Source organism: Psilocybe cubensis, chromosome 10, assembly GCF_017499595.1.
Source record: "Psilocybe cubensis strain MGC-MH-2018 chromosome 10, whole genome shotgun sequence".
Lineage (NCBI taxonomy): Eukaryota > Fungi > Basidiomycota > Agaricomycetes > Agaricales > Agrocybaceae > Psilocybe > Psilocybe cubensis.
This window is the reverse complement of record NC_063008.1, coordinates 1,226,862-1,246,273: the sequence shown is the minus strand read 5'-3', so window position 1 is coordinate 1,246,273 and position 19,412 is coordinate 1,226,862. Positions and strand designations below refer to the sequence as shown.

General features: G+C 45.6%; 9 protein-coding genes across 9 annotated transcripts; 6 read left to right on the top strand and 3 right to left on the bottom strand.

The window, feature by feature from the left end:
- Window positions 1-2,753: 2,753 nt before the first annotated feature.
- JR316_0010676 (putative mitochondrial chaperone BCS1-A) lies at window positions 2,754-5,119 on the top strand (the record flags this gene model as incomplete). The annotated part of the gene is made up of 8 exons (XM_047896341.1): window positions 2,754-2,802; window positions 2,842-2,922; window positions 3,075-3,139; window positions 3,200-3,471; window positions 3,526-3,631; window positions 4,042-4,091; window positions 4,152-4,422; window positions 4,478-5,119. The coding sequence occupies 8 exons, from the start codon at window positions 2,754-2,756 to the stop codon at window positions 5,117-5,119; spliced, it is 1,536 nt and encodes a 511-aa protein (XP_047744386.1).
- A 1,496-nt stretch (window positions 5,120-6,615) lies between these two features.
- JR316_0010675 (uncharacterized protein) lies at window positions 6,616-7,037 on the top strand (the record flags this gene model as incomplete). The annotated part of the gene is made up of 2 exons (XM_047896340.1): window positions 6,616-6,630; window positions 6,690-7,037. 2 exons carry the CDS (start codon window positions 6,616-6,618, stop codon window positions 7,035-7,037), a joined length of 363 nt encoding a protein of 120 aa, XP_047744385.1.
- Window positions 7,038-8,138: 1,101 nt separating this feature from the next.
- Window positions 8,139-9,213, top strand: JR316_0010674 (putative mitochondrial chaperone BCS1-A; the record flags this gene model as incomplete). The annotated part of the gene is made up of 3 exons (XM_047896339.1): window positions 8,139-8,162; window positions 8,310-8,359; window positions 8,424-9,213. The coding sequence occupies 3 exons, from the start codon at window positions 8,139-8,141 to the stop codon at window positions 9,211-9,213; spliced, it is 864 nt and encodes a 287-aa protein (XP_047744384.1).
- Window positions 9,214-12,249: 3,036 nt separating this feature from the next.
- JR316_0010673 (uncharacterized protein) lies at window positions 12,250-13,386 on the bottom strand (the record flags this gene model as incomplete). The annotated part of the gene is made up of 3 exons (XM_047896338.1): window positions 12,250-12,913; window positions 12,988-13,244; window positions 13,366-13,386. The coding sequence occupies 3 exons, from the start codon at window positions 13,384-13,386 to the stop codon at window positions 12,250-12,252; spliced, it is 942 nt and encodes a 313-aa protein (XP_047744383.1).
- A 788-nt stretch (window positions 13,387-14,174) lies between these two features.
- JR316_0010672 (Folic acid synthesis protein fol1) lies at window positions 14,175-15,022 on the top strand (the record flags this gene model as incomplete). Its single annotated transcript, XM_047896337.1, has 2 exons — window positions 14,175-14,789; window positions 14,843-15,022. The coding sequence occupies 2 exons, from the start codon at window positions 14,175-14,177 to the stop codon at window positions 15,020-15,022; spliced, it is 795 nt and encodes a 264-aa protein (XP_047744382.1).
- Window positions 15,023-15,296: 274 nt separating this feature from the next.
- Window positions 15,297-16,078, bottom strand: JR316_0010671 (ER membrane protein complex subunit 1; the record flags this gene model as incomplete). The annotated part of the gene is made up of 4 exons (XM_047896336.1): window positions 15,297-15,536; window positions 15,604-15,764; window positions 15,833-15,966; window positions 16,026-16,078. The coding sequence occupies 4 exons, from the start codon at window positions 16,076-16,078 to the stop codon at window positions 15,297-15,299; spliced, it is 588 nt and encodes a 195-aa protein (XP_047744381.1).
- Window positions 16,079-16,313: 235 nt separating this feature from the next.
- JR316_0010670 (Folic acid synthesis protein fol1) lies at window positions 16,314-17,089 on the top strand (the record flags this gene model as incomplete). The annotated part of the gene is made up of 2 exons (XM_047896335.1): window positions 16,314-16,856; window positions 16,910-17,089. The coding sequence occupies 2 exons, from the start codon at window positions 16,314-16,316 to the stop codon at window positions 17,087-17,089; spliced, it is 723 nt and encodes a 240-aa protein (XP_047744380.1).
- A 274-nt stretch (window positions 17,090-17,363) lies between these two features.
- On the bottom strand, window positions 17,364-18,145 carry JR316_0010669 (ER membrane protein complex subunit 1; the record flags this gene model as incomplete). Its single annotated transcript, XM_047896334.1, has 4 exons — window positions 17,364-17,603; window positions 17,671-17,831; window positions 17,900-18,033; window positions 18,093-18,145. 4 exons carry the CDS (start codon window positions 18,143-18,145, stop codon window positions 17,364-17,366), a joined length of 588 nt encoding a protein of 195 aa, XP_047744379.1.
- A 235-nt stretch (window positions 18,146-18,380) lies between these two features.
- Window positions 18,381-19,156, top strand: JR316_0010668 (Folic acid synthesis protein fol1; the record flags this gene model as incomplete). The annotated part of the gene is made up of 2 exons (XM_047896333.1): window positions 18,381-18,923; window positions 18,977-19,156. 2 exons carry the CDS (start codon window positions 18,381-18,383, stop codon window positions 19,154-19,156), a joined length of 723 nt encoding a protein of 240 aa, XP_047744378.1.
- Window positions 19,157-19,412: the final 256 nt, after the last annotated feature.

The following is a 19,412-nucleotide window of genomic DNA, read 5'->3' as shown; positions in this document are numbered from 1 at the left end:
GTATTCGTGATCGTGAACGTGGACGTGTCGGCGGCGTAAGGTTGTTAGCGAAGCTTGCTTAGAGTGATGATGATCTAGCGATGGTCAATCTTGATATCGAAAGCAGTGAACGATGTGTGATGTTGGATGGGCTCAAGGGTCAAGAAAACAGCTTTTAAACGACGACAAACAGTTGTAGGTGATGTCTGAATATCAAATTACATAGAAAGGGTAGAGAGAAAGCTCTTATCATACCTGAGCGTTTAATCCACCAGAATTACACTCCACTTGACCCGCAGTCCACAGGCTGTCGCGTATAAGGTATGGCCAAAGCGTGCTCCAAGCGCCACAATCAGACACCAGCTCCTCGTAGGTGCCTATTGGTAATGTAGCTCCTGAACTTCAAGCTTAGAGGAATGGGGGGTCGAGGGACAAGAGGGAGACGACAACAACCGAAGAACAAAAGATTCAACGGAGGCGTCAGTCATAACCACCACCACGCTATCGCGGGGGGAATGCACCCGTGTTTGGATAACCGGAGTGTCTTGCCGGCTCGGCAAAGTGGCTATACCAATTACCAAGCCAACGCGCAGACATGCCGGTTAACGTTTCCCGGCATTACACTAAGCTGCACCATCCTGCACCCAAAAAGTGTCGAGAGAAAAGTTGGCTATATAGCCTCAGCTGCTTTTTCAATTCTTTCATTACTTCCTATATTTTGTATCCTCTTAGAGCAAGCTACGAAATATATATACTTGATTACTAAATCAACAGTCGATGACACAGATACTATTCAATCTTCAAAGTGAGGACTCGCTCCGACCCGATCGAATATATCACAAGCAAGATACATACCAAGGATACTGACCTACCGAAGATGAAATGCTCTCTCAAAGCAGTATTATACTGCATTTAAATTCCGCATGTGTGATTATGAGTGCCAAATAAATTGCCGACGCAATTATGTTATGTTCCATTGACATGACGAATGTACAATATCAGTAACTTTTATCTAGTTGAGCAACCTCCTTCTCTTCTCTCAAAGCTACATATAACAACAGAAACAACATACCATCAGCCGAGGCTGCTACTCTGACGACGTCAATCAATCAGCCGAGCATACTGGTGTCGATAATGCGACATCTTCCCATCTTCGCATTTTTAGAGAGCTATGTATAAAAATGTCGTTTTACCTTGGGTAAAATCATGACTCAATGATCTAGTCTAGATTTTGACTCTCAGAGTAAATCAGAACAAATGCATAAGACTCGCGTATACATAATGAATTACAACAAACACACACACAGATTAAGTTTCTCTCTTACTCTTGGGTGAGCGTTAAAGCACTTGGTCGCTGTTGCAATGAGCGCCGGGCAAAAAATTACCCCTTGCTGCGCATATGATCGATGTCAGGGGTTGAAGCAGCAATGACAGGTATGACATATAACTGGATGTATAGATGGCTATCTCAAAAATAGAGGTGGAAGACACCTATCAAAGGGTGCATCTTCACAGGTTCTCACATTGTTTATTTTTGTCGAGCGAACAAATGGACGTAGATGGAATAATTACAGTATGTCTGATTCTTCTTTTAGTAGAGTCTTTTAAAATTAACGCTACTCTCATGTGTTCTCTCAGTTTCTGACTTCTAACTTTATACCTCATTGCATTCCACACACCGGAACATTTGTAGGGAAACAGACACTCCGCCTACCAACTTGTTCGGTGACCATTTCTCGAGAACTGCGCCGGAAAGTCCTGCTGTCAATGTGAATAACTTAAACTATTCTGGGACATGACGGTATATAAAGGTTTCGCTGAGTGGCGAGACTACGAGTGGTTAGCTGGAGTAAATCCAACAAGTATTCCAGTGATGTCTACGCTAGCGTTTATCTTGGCTCACTCCCAACTCACGAAGTTGTTTATTTGCTAATTTTTCAATACATAAAACTTAAAGTTGCATACATTTCCATGAATCTACCTTTTCTACTTCTCCCCAAGCACACACATCGTTCGTCAGGCTATGTAGTTCGCCAGTGTGTCCGAGAACTCATACCTTTCTAATTTCTCAGCGTACAGGCCCCTTTCTCTACGTCAGGAGCCAACTAGGTTGGGTTACGTAACAGTGTTTACGTCATATGTCATCCCGACAACAGCTCGGCTTGACTCAGCAGCATCATCGACTATTTGCTTGCTACGTGGAAGGATACAACTTCGCAGTGGGCCTCTGTATGCGCCATTGGCCATTTACGCGCTTCTGTATGCCCCGAATCCCGATAACTAAGGAAGCCATCATGGATTCATACCCGCAGCTTTGACCCAGATATAGACATGAATGACGATGTGCCGCCCTATATACGCTGTGTACACCACTTTGCGTCACCTTACTCTGTATTCTTCAACGCAGTCAAAAATTGATCTGCGGGAACACAAACCTTGTAGTCTGCTATTTCACATCGACTGGAAAACAAATCTGGCAAGCAGGAGCGTGTGTAACACTCGTTGGGGTTGGATTCGATACTGTCGGCCCATAGGTGTGTTGAAGCACTACTTCATTTTCAATGTATCTCACTTCGCATGATCCTGATCGATTATCATGAGAAATAGTTGAAGTGAGTCATCATCGGATGCGTCAGCTTTCCCACTGCTGCGCTCTTATCAAACTGGATTCTGCAAGGAGACTTCTACCCATCCTTACAATTCAAAATTGTTAAGGAAGAAGAAACCAAAACTTCACGCCCCCCTCCTACCTCTCTGAAAGATACTGTCTACTCATGTCCTTCGACGTTGCCGACACCTCTGGACAGTCATGGTTTGGCCCTGGTCAGGGTTTAACTCGCATTTTTGGCTTTTCATTCATAGCATCGCTCCTTCAAGGGATGGGCACAAAGCTGGAATCGATCGGAAATGCTGCAGGAGGATCAAACTCGTATTTTGGAAATAGTATGAAATTGTTCTTATTGGGAACCATCATTGAAAGTGGTCGGAGGTTTTTCTCATGGGCAATGGAAAGATTCAAACCGTTCCGTGAGTGGCGTCTCAAAATATGTCGTCATTGACATAGCTCCTTCACTGATACCTCATATACTGTACAGAATACTCAATTACCGCACATTTTTCCGAAGGTGACCCTGCCTACGACTGGATCATATTGTTTCTGGTGCGTTGCATCATACTTGTCTCGAACATCGTCGCGTATTCTCATCCTTCTTCAATGTAGACTGAGGAAAAAGTGTGGACACGCTCGAGACAGTTTCAAGTCAATGCCGCATCTTCTCTTCGACAATGGACGGTCAACTTGGCGTCTAACCCCAAGCCGGGTGGGCACGTCGATGAACACGCAGAGTACGTCCCAACATATGACGAACCACAGCTGTTTCGATGGAGGGGATACTGGGCCGAAATCAGGAGGAGTGGATCACAAAAAAATCAAGCAAATTATAATGCTTTTATCATGGATGGAAGTGGGTCTTTGGGAAAGCTGTCATTGACGTACGTATTCTATTGCCAACATTGCAACCGAAATCGCTTCATATGCAACTTTAGGCTATATACTCGCGATATGAGCGCGTTGTCTGCATTGGTCGATGATGCGCGAAAGAAATATATGGCCACTAGTAGACCACATGTCATTGTGCATAGCGCTGACCAGGTAGGGTCAACTTTCTCCAAACTTCATGTCATTAACGTTGTACTTACGCTTTGACGCGAAGGCAATGCTATCTAATCATCGAGGCGGCGCATGGCGCAACGCGAAACGCAAGAACCGTAGACCACTCAGTTCAATCATCCTGCAGGAAGGTGTTATAAGTTCCCTTGTTAAGGACGCTCGGGAATTTATCAAATCGGAGGCTTGGTACATAAAGGCAGGTATTCCTCATCGAAGAGGATATCTTCTATATGGTCCCCCAGGAACAGGAAAAAGTAAGGTTTCTCCACCATTGCTGATGGTCAGGATTCATTGATTCGAGCCTCGATCTATCTCTAGCATCAACAATATACGCGGTCGTCAGTAGGAATGTCGTTGATGCGTTTTGTGAGTGTCTAACAATAGTTTTACAGGCTGGAGAATTGGGTCTCGAGATATATTCTCTTGCGCTTTCGTCAAACATGTAAGTTTCTTCGACTTTTTTCTCCATTATCTCCTATCTTGTCCTCATCGATGTGGATAGGCTTGATGATGCAATGCTGGCACGATTGGTATCATCAATACCAAAACAAGCCATAATCCTTATTGAAGATATCGATTGCGCATTTCCTTCTCGCGAAGATCAGGAGAATGAGGAATCGTCGATGCGTGGTATGATGATGGGAATGAACATGATGGGGATGAATAGACGCGCTATGAACATGGCAAGACCCGGATCCGCCGTGACTCTCTCGGGGCTCCTTAACGTTCTCGATGGTGTTGGAAGTGAGGAAGGGAAACTATTTTTTGCAACGGTATGTTATGCACACTAAGTCTGACAGAAATCCCATGCTAATTGTCGGCTTATAGACAAACTACGTTGAACGACTGGATCAAGCTCTTTTACGTCCTGGACGAATCGACGTGAAAATTCCATATCAGCTTGCAACACAGGAACAAGCTGCTGCATTGTTTGTACGCTTCTACCCAGATGACGAGCTTACCGTGGATGCAGGATTAGATATCGAAAAGAAATCTCTTCCTGACTTTGCGAAGCCATTGGACATACCTGCACTTGCAGAACGTTTTGCATCTTTTGTTCCCCAGCATGAATTTTCCACAGCCGAGTTGCAGGGTTTTCTTCTGTCCTGCAAAAATGATCCCCTTCGTGCAGCAGATGAAGTCGGTGCATGGGTGGAACGAGAGAAAAAGGACAAGTTGGAGCGTTTAAAAAGAGAAGCCGAGGAGAAGGAAAAGAAGGAGGAAAAAAAGGAGGCCCATGAGACCAAGCGTTTGCGAGGCGGGTTAGCGAGACTCGGCGTTTCTGTTGGAGGTCAAGAACCAAAATTTGAAGCTCTGCCTTACCTCAATTCAACGGTTACCCCTCAACATCGTGCTAAAGTTGATGATAAACCTGATGCAAATGGAGCTGCTATGGATCAATACCATGCTGAAGCTTCCACTTCGAAAGTATCTCAGGTGGTTGACCCTAACGGCTCGACTTTGCTGTAGAGTCACTCGTAACCCCCAGTAACCATATCTTGAAGAACTACCGAAAGTAAACGTACCGATTCTGAGGGTTTTATTCACCCTAATGTTACATGTATCCTGCAGCAAAAATGTCTACATTACTACAAATGGACTCCCTTTTCTATTTTGTTCTGTACAAACTTGTCAGGTTTATATTTCACCGATCAGCATTTGATAGATGTACTAATTCCTCTCTAACACTTTTGTGTTCTTGGCTCAGGTCTATTATTTGCAAAGTTGGCATGTTCCGTAAATGTCATTATTATCATATAAAGCTTCGGATCCGACAACTCAACGTGTGATGTACTGCGAATTATCGTAAAGCTATGCGTTCACAGTGAGTCAACCATAACCACTTTCTCTATATTTAGAACACGTATGCAGTTTCCAATGGCCGACTCGACCAAGAATCTGTTATGTACCCGGTAATGCTATGTGCGTACCTCAGCAAACCATGTCTCATGGCATCAATGAGTCACATTTGACAATATCTATAAAACACCTCAACCACGCTTACCGTCTTTTATTTCCACTACACTATCAGTGCTCTCTGGCGCCTACCAATACGACTACAACTTATTACCTACGTGTTTATCGATATCCTTTGCATGAGTTGGCCATCTGTTCCTGGAACCCCGGTTACTACCCCCTACGTAACCGGAAACGATAACCCTTGGTTGTCACTTCTGAATTGGGTGGCAGATTTTTTGGGGCTCTCCTTTCTTGCACCCTTATTTCAGGCCAATTCTCTCGCATTTAACAGCATAAAACTGTTCCTCCTCGGATCTTTGGTAGAAACAGGACGAAGGTTCTTTCGTTGGGTCTATGAAAGGTTCGATTTTTTCCGTGAGTACCCTCAATCGATACTATCTGTTCAATACTGTATCGTGGGACTAATTCCTTTGCTCATTTTCGCATCAGAATACTCTATAACGGCGCAGTTCGATGACGTCCATCAGAGCAGCAAATACTAGATCTTTGGCATAAAGTGTTTCCTGAAGTACCGTTGGAAGGGTGGTTAAAGACTGTAGTGACCAAATTGGTGCGTCTGTAATTATCTTGGGCGGACTTGACTGATCCATTGATAGGTTGAAAATAATATCTATAACTGGCGTACAAAACTCGCACAAACAGCTGTAACTTGTTTCGAGAAGTCAATTATTCCAGCTATGGAAGATAGGTCAAAATCTGGAATTGCAGAGTGGTGCAAATGGGCACTCTCAGGCGACTACAAATGTCGTCCTTTCTACTATTTAAGCTATGAGGAGGGGGAGGACCAAATCAACGCAACGGCAAGCCTTTGTTTCTAGTATTTATAATCGTTTGCATCAGATTTGTAACCGATGTCTTTCTTTCTAATATACTAGGGCATATTTCAGCATCCACTCATATTATCGACACTCGCCTACCATTACTCCAGCATATCCGCAATCCATTCTAGTGCTCGACGTGATGACAAACCGATAGGCGCGCTGATAATGGCTATTCAGGCGGTACGTGATCTACAACAACTTTTACATGCTATCAACCATTATTAACACTTTACGGTCAGTCCCATCGTGCTATCTCTCACTGGCTTACTGGCGAACATCTGAAGATTCAGCGGCCATTGGGAGACTTTTCAAAGGACAACTGGGGAGACAATCTGACACGCGATCCAAAGAACTATCCCACACTCCTACCCGGATTGGTTCAGGAAAGCAAAGCTACGTCCAATCTGCTGCGTGTAGTTATGAAACTTACAGATAAGCGGTGGGAAAAAATTATTCAGGGTGCGATGAAGGCTACACGTAGGCACAAGAGTATTACAATCCAGCCAGTAGCACCAGCCGCCCCCGATGCCATCGAGGAACCTCTTTCCGACTTTTCTATTCTCGATAACGATAATGACAGTGATTAGTTAATTAGTACGATCCCATCTACTAGTGCGCAAAGCGCATATTTTCAATCAAAATTATTTTACCAAAAGACATTCAAGGTCATCGTGAAAGGTGCTCGAATCTTCCCATGAGCTAGATAGCTTGCACAAAGTATGATATCTTTCAGGCCCACTTTTGCCACATTTGCATCTTTCGAAAGATGAAATGACTTGTGCATGAAAATGGGGGCTGGCTTGCTGCAAGCCTGAACACTTTCGCACTTTCGTCACTTTCGTCACTTTAGAAAGCGATGAAAGTGCCCGAAAGTAGGGTTGTACTTTTACTGATGCACTGTACGACTGGATAATCCTCTTTTTGGTAAGATGGAGATGAATCGAGTATGGGGGAATATCACAGTCACTCATCCTATTTTATAGACTGAAAAGAAGATATGGAAGAGATCTCGGCGATTTCACGTTACCGCAAGATCCAGTAGGCGGAGATGGGGAATTAGTATGGGCCAGAATGGTAATGCAAATCATCATCAGAGTAGCAGCTTTACCTCTGCAGAGTATGTTCCTACATACGATATGGCACAACTGTTTCGATGGAATAGTTACTGGACTGAAACGAGACGGACTCTCCACGAATATCGAGGAGGTCCTGTGTACTCCGCTCCAGGCGATCATGCTCCGGGATCGAGAAAACTTTTTCTTACGTGAGGCATCAGTATTTCTATCCTTTGGCAATTTCTGATATGTAGATGAACCGGTCGATTAGAATTTACACACGTAGCATGTCAGCCTTATCGTCATTCGTTGATGACGCCAGGGAATTATATCAGGAAGTGAGCCAGCCACATGTAATTGTTCATACAATAGAGCAGGTAAGTTTTCTCAAGTTAGAGATTTGGCTCGCAATGAATCAAAGTAACATCAAAATACAGAACAGTCCCTACCTCCACGGTCAAATAATGGGAAATCCGTGGTTAAGCATAAAAAACAAGGCTCGCCGACCAATTAGCAGCATTATTCTTCCAAACGGAATTGTCCAGTCGTTAGTTGACGATGCCAAAAAATTTTTAAGTATGGTGGACTGGTACTCAACAGCCGCCATTCCTCATCGAAGGGGATACTTGCTCCATGGCCCTCCAGGAACAGGAAAAAGTTCGTAATTTGTTTCGTTTCGATAAGGATGTATTCGATGCCTGACCAACAAATACAACTCATAGCATCTACTATCTACGCACTTGTGAGTGTCCTACTCTTCAACCAGCGCAGTAGGTTCCAATATCTCATTACATTTTCCAACAGGCAGGAGAACTTGGGCTTGAGATATACTCTGTTTCACTCGCATCTGGACAGTCAGTGACTAATCTGTACACCTTTGCTTTTTAACGTCACTTTGGCTAATTATAATATTTTCAGTGTCGACGATTCCTTCCTTCAACGAGCTGTGTCGTCTATTCCAAACACTGCTATACTCTTGATTGAAGATATCGACTGTGCCTTCACATCCCGAGAAGACGAAGAAGAAGAGGAACTACCTGCCTTTCCAGGGATGGGAGTTAGTAGAACAACAAAATCAGGTGTTACTTTATCTGGGTTGCTCAATGTTCTTGACGGTGTTGGAAGCGAGGAAGGAAAACTGTTCTTTGCCACAACAAACTACATAGAGAGACTGGATCCCGCACTTCTACGCCCTGGGCGTATTGATCGCAAAATCCAATACAAGCTGTCGACGAAGGAACAAGCGGAAGCTCTTTTCCTGCGTTTCTACCCTCCTTCCTATACTCTCACCGCATCTGAGGCTTCAGATTCAAGTATAACGTCCACAGATTCTGACAAGACCGAAAAATCGCCAACTTCCGTGATCATCCAAGTTTCAGACCAAGAAACAAGACTCAAAACTCTCGCATCCGAATTCTCCCTTCACTTTCCCGAACACGAATTCTCGCTTGCTGAGCTTCAGGGGTATCTTTTATCTTGCAAGAAGGAGCCTGAGATAGCTGTGGCTGAGCTCAAGACATGGGTCGAAGAAGAAAGAAAAGAGAAAGAGGAGAGAACAGCTCGAGCAGAGGAAAGAAAGATTAAGATGAAAGACAAGAAGGATATCAAGGAAGCAGCGAAGCTACAAGGATCATTGCAAAGGCTGGGTATATTGGGCAATTCGAGCGAGACTCCCTTTGTCCATGTTAATGGAATATCGGCCGAGTAGGGCGATATGGTAATGGGTGCTCTCGCGAGTCTCGAGTTCCTCAGTTCCATCTGACTGTCGGCACAAATTCAACGCTGAGAAGTAACAGGATCGACACGGTGTATAATACTATTTGATTGAAATTTGTTTTCAACCTTGTAATGGACTAGAGGAATGATTGACAGAAACTTCCTGTCAACCACGCGCGCTTAGAATAAAATCCAGTTACTTTCATTGCTTCTATCGTTGCCATCTGACTACCCCAAGGATTCCTCTTTGTGGGTGTCAATTCTTTGTGAAGAACTGCTCCGGCGTCTATCAGCATGTTGGCTTCCTTGATTGAATCTTCTGGACAAAACGCCTGTAAAATACGAAAAAAAAAAACAATTTCCATCAGTCTTGACTCCTCCATGGTACGCACTAAAAATATGGATTACGGTGAACACGCATGGAATTTTCAGTTTGACGAGCTGCGCCATAGTTTTTCTCCACGATTCGATGTTTTCGGGTTCTGAACATCCGGCATCAAACGCAACAGCGAGGTCAGGTTTGACATACTTTTCTCCTTGCCGAGCAATGTATTCGTAATAGTTCCTTATCGTTAATTTTTAATACTTAATTTGGCACGATCAAATCATAAAGACGATGCTCACATAGGATGACAGTCATATTCTATCTTTTGTCCTCTTTACGCTGTGAATTAGCATCCGGATATTTATGGCATTAGTGCATGAATCGTACGAGAGGCATGATATAGTGAGAGAAAATGGTTCAAGGCGTGGCACAGCAGGTGGTCTGTGATCCTCAAGAAGGTGGCTGGACAGCACTATCTGAATGAGTATGAGACATCAAAACTGGCAGAGATATCGGAATAGGGACAATTTACCGTCAAATACTTAACTAAAGGAAGACGTGACAACATTTCCGAGAAAATTTTAGTGCTAGCGAATTCATCAATGGTTGTTCCCATCAACTAAATAACGCGATCAGTGCAACCAATTGACGAGCCAGCCCCCAGACATACATGAATGGTCAGTGTTTCCTTCTTCGTCCACGAATCATCTTCATTAAACAGTTCCAATGCCCACAGAATCGTCATTGGGGCAGCAAGTCCTTCGGTGACACAACGCAATGCCGCATCCATCAAGTACGGAGGTACGAGATGGCCGAATTCCCGCTCAACGTCAGGGCGAAAGTTCTCCCAGTCAAGCCCTCGCAAGGACCTCCAACTAGGAAACCGCCGGGAAGGCGTCCACATGGTGAATCCTCCTTTGAACAAATTTATGTCGTGTATAAGCTGGCCGACTCGCATGTCTGCAGCGGAGAGCAAATTGACGTCGCATTGAGGGAGAGAATAAGGGCCAGTAGAGGGTTCCTTCCGATGTCTAGATTTTACAGCTTTCCAGTGGCTCTTGCAGCAGTAGAAGGAGAGCCGGCATCGCGGGCACGGTTTCAGTACGGATCCAAGCATCTCTCTTCCTGCCTGCCTTGCTTCAACCCGAAACGACATATCTGAGCGGCCACTGCAAATTCGACGCAAACCAGGGAAGCATTATCAGTACGCGTAAGAATGAATAACCATAATACAAATACCATGTGAGGCATCGAGGTTCCCATCCCACCGTCTGTTTAATGGGATTATCGAACGATATTCCCAGCTCGCTCCTCAGAGCGTCAAATTTTAGCTGACCTATCGAGTCCAGAAGCAAGTTCAGATCGGCAGCATTTTCAGCGAGAGTCTTGGGCGATTTGTAGGGGAAATTGTTTAGAGGTGTACAAAACTGCAAGCCATCCTTCGCTTCGACAGTGCTGACGGCTCTACAAAGTTTTTTGTGCTTCGGCCAATCATCCTTGAAGAACCAAACAACATTAATCTCTAGGGAACATTATATAAGAATGAAGCATTTAAACCTTTTGACACTCTTAGAAGGCCGGTCAGCAGTCGCTCTCAAATGCCAAAGACCAAGACATACTTGAATTGCAATAATATATGCGTAGACACCCTGCACATCGTTGGAGCGGAGTTGCCAACTCTACCTTCTCCTTCCCACATTTGCAGCACGCCTGACCTTTCATGGCCATCAGGAGAACAGGAAGTCGGTTCGATATGTCTAAGAAGACATCCATCTTCTAGACGTTGGGGTTGATGAGTGGCAATAAGACAATGCGAGCGGGTGGTTGCATTCTGGAATATGACTCGATTTTATGTACAATAGTTCATCAAGGACGTCATCACAGTAGAACCAACGATACGTGGACATCATGTCGGACGTCCTTATCACCATGTCACCTGTAGACAGGTAATTTATCTAGGTTGATATTCACGATACAGATGGCGTACGCGACTAACTAGGTCCCTGAAGCTTTAATTTTGGACAATGGATATAGCTTTATCGGAATCCTCCCGCGAACCAGCCATTGACTGCATAAAAGCCCGTGACCTTATTAGGCTCTGGAATGGCAAGACAACTTCCCCAAGGGTTAGCTCTAGGACCCAGTTGTGGGTGCAGAGTCGCTCCCACATCCCTGAAAATGTTTGCTTCGGCTTCGGCTTCTTCCTGGTTAAAGGCCTGATCATTTTCATCCATCAGACGAAGCTGCAGAGTGAGGAGAAAGTGGACAAATATTATACCGTAAACACTGCTGGGATGCGATGTTTGATCAAGACAACTAAAGATTCTTTCCATAGATGAGTGTACTCTTGAGAACAGCCTGAATTGAAAGCGACTGCGAGATCGGGATTGACGAAATTGGTTCCACTTTCGGACACATATTGGTGGTATGTTCTGTATACAAACGCGTTGAATACTCATCACACCAATCAGAGTCTACGAGAGTACTGACGTTGGGTAATAAATAAAAGTTCTTTTCCGCCCGCTCCTCGTACACGCCCTTATAGTTGAACAAAATAGGCATTAGATCGGGTTCAAATGTCAAGAGAAACAAATTACGGGCAAGTTTTCATCACATTTGAGGTTTGTTTTTGGCCTGTAATACCAGCTAATTCTGGGCCGACCAAAGTCAGCTTTCGAACAGTGAAAATGAGTACTTTTTTCGTTACAACATAAACAAAGATTGGGTTACCGTCAGGTTTTTTACTAGAGGAAGTCGATGAAGAATCTCTTCGAAAACATTAGCATTTAGAATTTCTTTTTCAGCAGGTCCAAGGATCTGGAGTTTGTTGATGAGCAAAAATGAAGACCACAGATTGAGATTATAACCAACATGTATATTGAGAGTATCCTTTTTTGTCCACGAATCATCGTTGTTCAGATTTTCGAGGGCCCACAGAATCGTCATAGGCATCGAGAGACCGTCTGTTGCCGCTCGAGCCAGAGTTGGCAACAACTCGCTAACGCCAGGAAGTCCGCCGAAATCTTGTTCGATGTCGTCGGAATAATCACTCCAACCAATGCCTCGAAGGGATTTCCATGCCCGCAACGTACGCTCCGGTGCCCATTTGAAAGTTCCTTCGTTCGCACCAGACATCACCATGGCAAATCGGATGTCTTCGAGGTACAGCTTGTTCATATCACACTGGGACAAGTTATCGCGGCCATCGCGGCACGGTTCTCTTTTATGTTTCTCCTTCACAGCGTCCCAGTGTTCTTCGCAGCAGTACGATGTGAAGAGACAATCGGGGCAGGGTTTCAATCCGGGTGATAACGGTTTTCGCTTCCTAAGCGATGCCTCGATCCGAAAGATCGCGTCTGAGCGTCCACTGCGTATAGAGAAAAACGAGATTTGTCATGATGAAAATGCGAAATGGGAAGCTCCAAGTGGTGAAGAGCTTACCAGGCGAGACAATGAGGTTCCCATCCGATAAGATTTCGCTCCTCCATGCGCAGAGGCCTGAACAACTCTCGTTCCAATGCTCGCATTTCAGTTTGGATGACAGTACCAATGCACTTGTTCAGCTGGTCAACGTTGGTAGCCACGTAAGTCTCATCATCATCATCAATGAACATGTATGGCGCGAGTAAGTTGTTGGCGTCCTTCGTTTCGACAGCTTTGAATGCCTTGCAAAGTGCTTTGTGCTTGGGCCAATTGGTCTTTGAAAGCAATGTGAGACTTTTATAGGACGTAAAAGGTGCGTATATCGTACCCTTTGACATTCTATCGTCGGAAGTGCATAAGTTTCGAGGAAGGTCTTCAAAGAGGAGGAAAACTCACCGGAGCCACAATAATAGACATGAAGACAGCCAGAGCATCGTTGAAGAGGAACTTTGGACTTCTCCTTGAAACATTGATAACAGGCTTGCCCTATGCTGACGAGCATGGGAGGGAGCTTGACTCCAAATTCCATGTTGTGCAAAGACGCTGGTTGTAGGTTGTCGATGGACGTGGTTGAAGTCAAAGCATAGAGGCTTCTTTTTTGGGGTAAAGGCCCAGCCAGTCGGGTTTCGCCAGTACAAGGAACCACAACAAAGACATGAATACTTTGATGTTGTCTGCCATTACCAAGGTTGATCGTGTCGTCTAATGGCTAGTTGTCTGGCATGATTGGTGAAAGAGATGTCGTACGTTGGAGGTAACGATGTGATGGTGATGATCGTAGATAGAAATTGCAGTCATGGCCCCTTTTTTAACCCTAACCTCAATTAATGTTTGTAATTGACTTAAACATCTATTTAAAAAAAGCTAGCGCTGGAGTCTACACGAATCGTTGATGAGGTGCGCTTCTTTCTACGGAATAATATTTTTCAATCGATAACTCCGGGCCACCCCATCGACACAATGCACTTTGCTGCGCCTTGTCGCGACCACAATAGCCCCTAACTATCTTTTCTTAATAACAAACACAAACAACTCCTCACGCCGCAACCTGCCGATTCCCCGCCCCGACAAAACAAGAACAGACATTTTCCATAGACAAACGACACGATTTACAATGGGGATTCTACTTCCACCACAGTTTCCCCGTCGTTGCTTTGAGCCGACCCAAGTAAGACCTCGAACAAACGAAACACTACACTTTGAAAATGGCACCCCTTGATCTTCCTTCGAGCACCGACGTCGTGTTTGTCGACACTCTCCGCGTATCAGCCAACATCGGCCGCGACTGGTGGGGCAAAGCACGAGCACAGCCCATTGAAATCACAGTATACCTCCACCTGGAAGAATCCTACCTCCAAACTTCAGGCAAAACAGACAACGTCCTCGACTCGGTGCACTACGGCCATCTCACCAAGACGATCAGCACCCTCATCAAGGAACGGTCGTCCGAAGATGAGGCAGGGGAGAGAAGCAGCGGGTTTGCAGATGCCGATGATCTGATACAGGCTGTCAGCGAGCGCGCGTTCGATCTGGCTGGCGATGCAGCTTCTGAAGTCCGGGTGGTTCTGGGTGTGCCGAAGATGATTCTCCTTGCCAGCGGCTTCTCTGTAGACACAACGATCGCCAAAGGCCCACCTCATTTTATGTCATCGAAGAATGTTTCTGTGAACGATATCGTCCTCCCAGTCATTATCGGCGTCAATCCTCCGGAACGAGAAGAAAAGCAACGCGTTATTATTAACATTACCTTTCACGAAAACACGGAACTGTCTCAGGTGAAATCCCCCGATTACAAGCAGATCGTCTCGGGCCTTTGCAAGGTTTGTAGTACATTTGTATCTCTTTTGCAGCCCTTCCTAACAATATGCCTCAGGAAATTGAACCTACGTCCTATCTCACCCTCGAGAAATTCGTAATGGAAATTGTCCGGTTCTGCTGTCTCTCATCCGACAAAGTTGCGGGCGTAACTGCTCGAGCCCAAAAACCCAGCGCTCTTAGCTTTGCACAATCCTCCGGAGTTCAAATAACCCGAACACGCGAAATATTCCTGTAATCCTAGCCGGAGAGCTAAAAATCTAACACTCGATGTAGACGACGTATATATTACTCAATGTTGCATCGGCAGTCGTAACGTTCATCTAGCTTTTCTATGCATAAATTTGTGTCCTTTCTTTATGAGCATGTCAAGGCTAGCGCTCAGTACTGGTGGGGTTGTTTACCAAATAACGCGTATCTCATTCCATTTTCCCGCTTGAAGGCTGAGGGTTTGCTATGGTCAGATTCCAAAGAACCATCCATTCTTTTAGTATCCATCCTACATAAATTATTTAATTATACCATTTCTCCCTCAAGCTCTTCCTCTTCACCATCGGTCTCGTCACCAAGATCGCGACCAACAGACCCGTAACTGTAAGCACAAGCTGCACCTTGTTAAAGCTCTCGCTCAAAACGTCGAACGTGTTGGACGGTGTCACGCGCGTGAGGAACATGTCGAGGCCGTATGCGAAGACGAGCGAAGTCGACTCGAGAAGAGCAGGAGCGGTGATAATTTTTTGCACGTTTGCAACCTGGTCATCGAGAGATTCAAAAACAGAAGTTAACAACAGACCTGGACTGTAAGAAATAATGACTTACGTCGTAGTTATGGGATAGCGCCCTCTTCGGATCGTTGGGGATCAGAGGGTCGTACTGGATGAGGAGCTCTTCCTGATCTTCAGCTGTCATCTTGCGCGATGGGCGCCGAGGATCAAAGATCCGCCTAGGGAATGACTGGATCTTCCTGTTCGCTGTGGCAACTGCAAAAACAGAACATGCAAAAACTTGAATAATATGTAACCCATTTGTATTGGTTAGAGGAGCTTACCGATGAGATCCTTGCTAGTTATACCAAACTTGGTCGTAGTTGTGGCCAGAGCCGTGATAGCGGACGGGAACACATATGCCTGCTCATACACAGAGTAGTTGAGCGTATCATTCGAATATGCCGAGATACTCGAACTGCGCGTATATGTGTCAATTAACCACCATCAGACAAAACAAAAGAAATAACAACGCACCTCATAATTTTATCATCCGCCTTTTGTCCTTCATAGAACTCCACACTGACCATACGATATCCTTTCGCTCCGCCCACACTCCCACCAGCAACCTCCGCCTCATAATAATGATACACCAGCCAATTCTCCACGAGGTTCGTTTTGATATCACAACCTCCCCCTCTCACAGTGCCTGCGCCCGCACCCGGTGTGCCCGGTGCGTCCGACGATGGCACGGGAGGCGAAGCTTTTACTTCCGCGTGGTACACAATGGTGCCCTTCGCACTATCCACGACATATATACCACACATGACATCCGTTTTCGCATTACCTTCCTCGTCAACCTTGTTCTTCCTCGCCACAGTTTTGACCACGAATAGTCGTTCGTCCAAATACTTGTACAGGGTCAACGTCCTCGACTCGGTGCACTACGGCCATCTCACCAAGACGATCAGCACCCTCATCAAGGAACGGTCGTCCGAAGAGGAGGCAGGGGAGAGAAGCAGCGGGTTTGCAGATGCCGATGATCTGATACAGGCTGTCAGCGAGCGCGCGTTCGATCTGGCTGGCGATGCAGCTTCTGAAGTCCGGGTGGTTCTGGGTGTGCCGAAGATGATTCTCCTTGCCAGCGGCTTCTCTGTAGACACAACGATCGCCAAAGGCCCACCTCATTTTATGTCATCGAAGAATGTTTCTGTGAACGATATCGTCCTCCCAGTCATTATCGGCGTCAATCCTCCGGAACGAGAAGAAAAGCAACGCGTTATTATTAACATTACCTTTCACGAAAACACGGAACTGTCTCAGGTGAAATCCCCCGATTACAAGCAGATCGTCTCGGGCCTTTGCAAGGTTTGTAGTACATTTGTATCTCTTTTGCAGCCCTTCCTAACAATATGCCTCAGGAAATTGAACCTACGTCCTATCTCACCCTCGAGAAATTCGTAATGGAAATTGTCCGGTTCTGCTGTCTCTCATCCGACAAAGTTGCGGGCGTAACTGCTCGAGCCCAAAAACCCAGCGCTCTTAGCTTTGCACAATCCTCCGGAGTTCAAATAACCCGAACACGCGAAATATTCCTGTAATCCTAGCCGGAGAGCTAAAAATCTAACACTCGATGTAGACGACGTATATATTACTCAATGTTGCATCGGCAGTCGTAACGTTCATCTAGCTTTTCTATGCATAAATTTGTGTCCTTTCTTTATGAGCATGTCAAGGCTAGCGCTCAGTACTGGTGGGGTTGTTTACCAAATAACGCGTATCTCATTCCATTTTCCCGCTTGAAGGCTGAGGGTTTGCTATGGTCAGATTCCAAAGAACCATCCATTCTTTTAGTATCCATCCTACATAAATTATTTAATTATACCATTTCTCCCTCAAGCTCTTCCTCTTCACCATCGGTCTCGTCACCAAGATCGCGACCAACAGACCCGTAACTGTAAGCACAAGCTGCACCTTGTTAAAGCTCTCGCTCAAAACGTCGAACGTGTTGGACGGTGTCACGCGCGTGAGGAACATGTCGAGGCCGTATGCGAAGACGAGCGAAGTCGACTCGAGAAGAGCAGGAGCGGTGATAATTTTTTGCACGTTTGCAACCTGGTCATCGAGAGATTCAAAAACAGAAGTTAACAACAGACCTGGACTGTAAGAAATAATGACTTACGTCGTAGTTATGGGATAGCGCCCTCTTCGGATCGTTGGGGATCAGAGGGTCGTACTGGATGAGGAGCTCTTCCTGATCTTCAGCTGTCATCTTGCGCGATGGGCGCCGAGGATCAAAGATCCGCCTAGGGAATGACTGGATCTTCCTGTTCGCTGTGGCAACTGCAAAAACAGAACATGCAAAAACTTGAATAATATGTAACCCATTTGTATTGGTTAGAGGAGCTTACCGATGAGATCCTTGCTAGTTATACCAAACTTGGTCGTAGTTGTGGCCAGAGCCGTGATAGCGGACGGGAACACATATGCCTGCTCATACACAGAGTAGTTGAGCGTATCATTCGAATATGCCGAGATACTCGAACTGCGCGTATATGTGTCAATTAACCACCATCAGACAAAACAAAAGAAATAACAACGCACCTCATAATTTTATCATCCGCCTTTTGTCCTTCATAGAACTCCACACTGACCATACGATATCCTTTCGCTCCGCCCACACTCCCACCAGCAACCTCTGCCTCATAATAATGATACACCAGCCAATTCTCCACGAGGTTCGTTTTGATATCACAACCTCCCCCTCTCACAGTGCCTGCGCCCGCACCCGGTGTGCCCGGTGCGTCCGACGATGGCACGGGAGGCGAAGCTTTTACTTCCGCGTGGTACACAATGGTGCCCTTCGCACTATCCACGACATATATACCACACATGACATCCGTTTTCGCATTACCTTCCTCGTCAACCTTGTTCTTCCTCGCCACAGTTTTGACCACGAATAGTCGTTCGTCCAAATACTTGTACAGGGTCAACGTCCTCGACTCGGTGCACTACGGCCATCTCACCAAGACGATCAGCACCCTCATCAAGGAACGGTCGTCCGAAGAGGAGGCAGGGGAGAGAAGCAGCGGGTTTGCAGATGCCGATGATCTGATACAGGCTGTCAGCGAGCGCGCGTTCGATCTGGCTGGCGATGCAGCTTCTGAAGTCCGGGTGGTTCTGGGTGTGCCGAAGATGATTCTCCTTGCCAGCGGCTTCTCTGTAGACACAACGATCGCCAAAGGCCCACCTCATTTTATGTCATCGAAGAATGTTTCTGTGAACGATATCGTCCTCCCAGTCATTATCGGCGTCAATCCTCCGGAACGAGAAGAAAAGCAACGCGTTATTATTAACATTACCTTTCACGAAAACACGGAACTGTCTCAGGTGAAATCCCCCGATTACAAGCAGATCGTCTCGGGCCTTTGCAAGGTTTGTAGTACATTTGTATCTCTTTTGCAGCCCTTCCTAACAATATGCCTCAGGAAATTGAACCTACGTCCTATCTCACCCTCGAGAAATTCGTAATGGAAATTGTCCGGTTCTGCTGTCTCTCATCCGACAAAGTTGCGGGCGTAACTGCTCGAGCCCAAAAACCCAGCGCTCTTAGCTTTGCACAATCCTCCGGAGTTCAAATAACCCGAACACGCGAAATATTCCTGTAATCCTAGCCGGAGAGCTAAAAATCTAACACTCGATGTAGACGACGTATATATTACTCAATGTTGCATCGGCAGTCGTAACGTTCATCTAGCTTTTCTATGCATAAATTTGTGTCCTTTCTTTATGAGCATGTCAAGGCTAGCGCTCAGTACTGGTGGGGTTGTTTACCAAATAACGCGTATCTCATTCCATTTTCCCGCTTGAAGGCTGAGGGTTTGCTATGGTCAGATTCCAAAGAACCATCCATTCTTTTAGTAT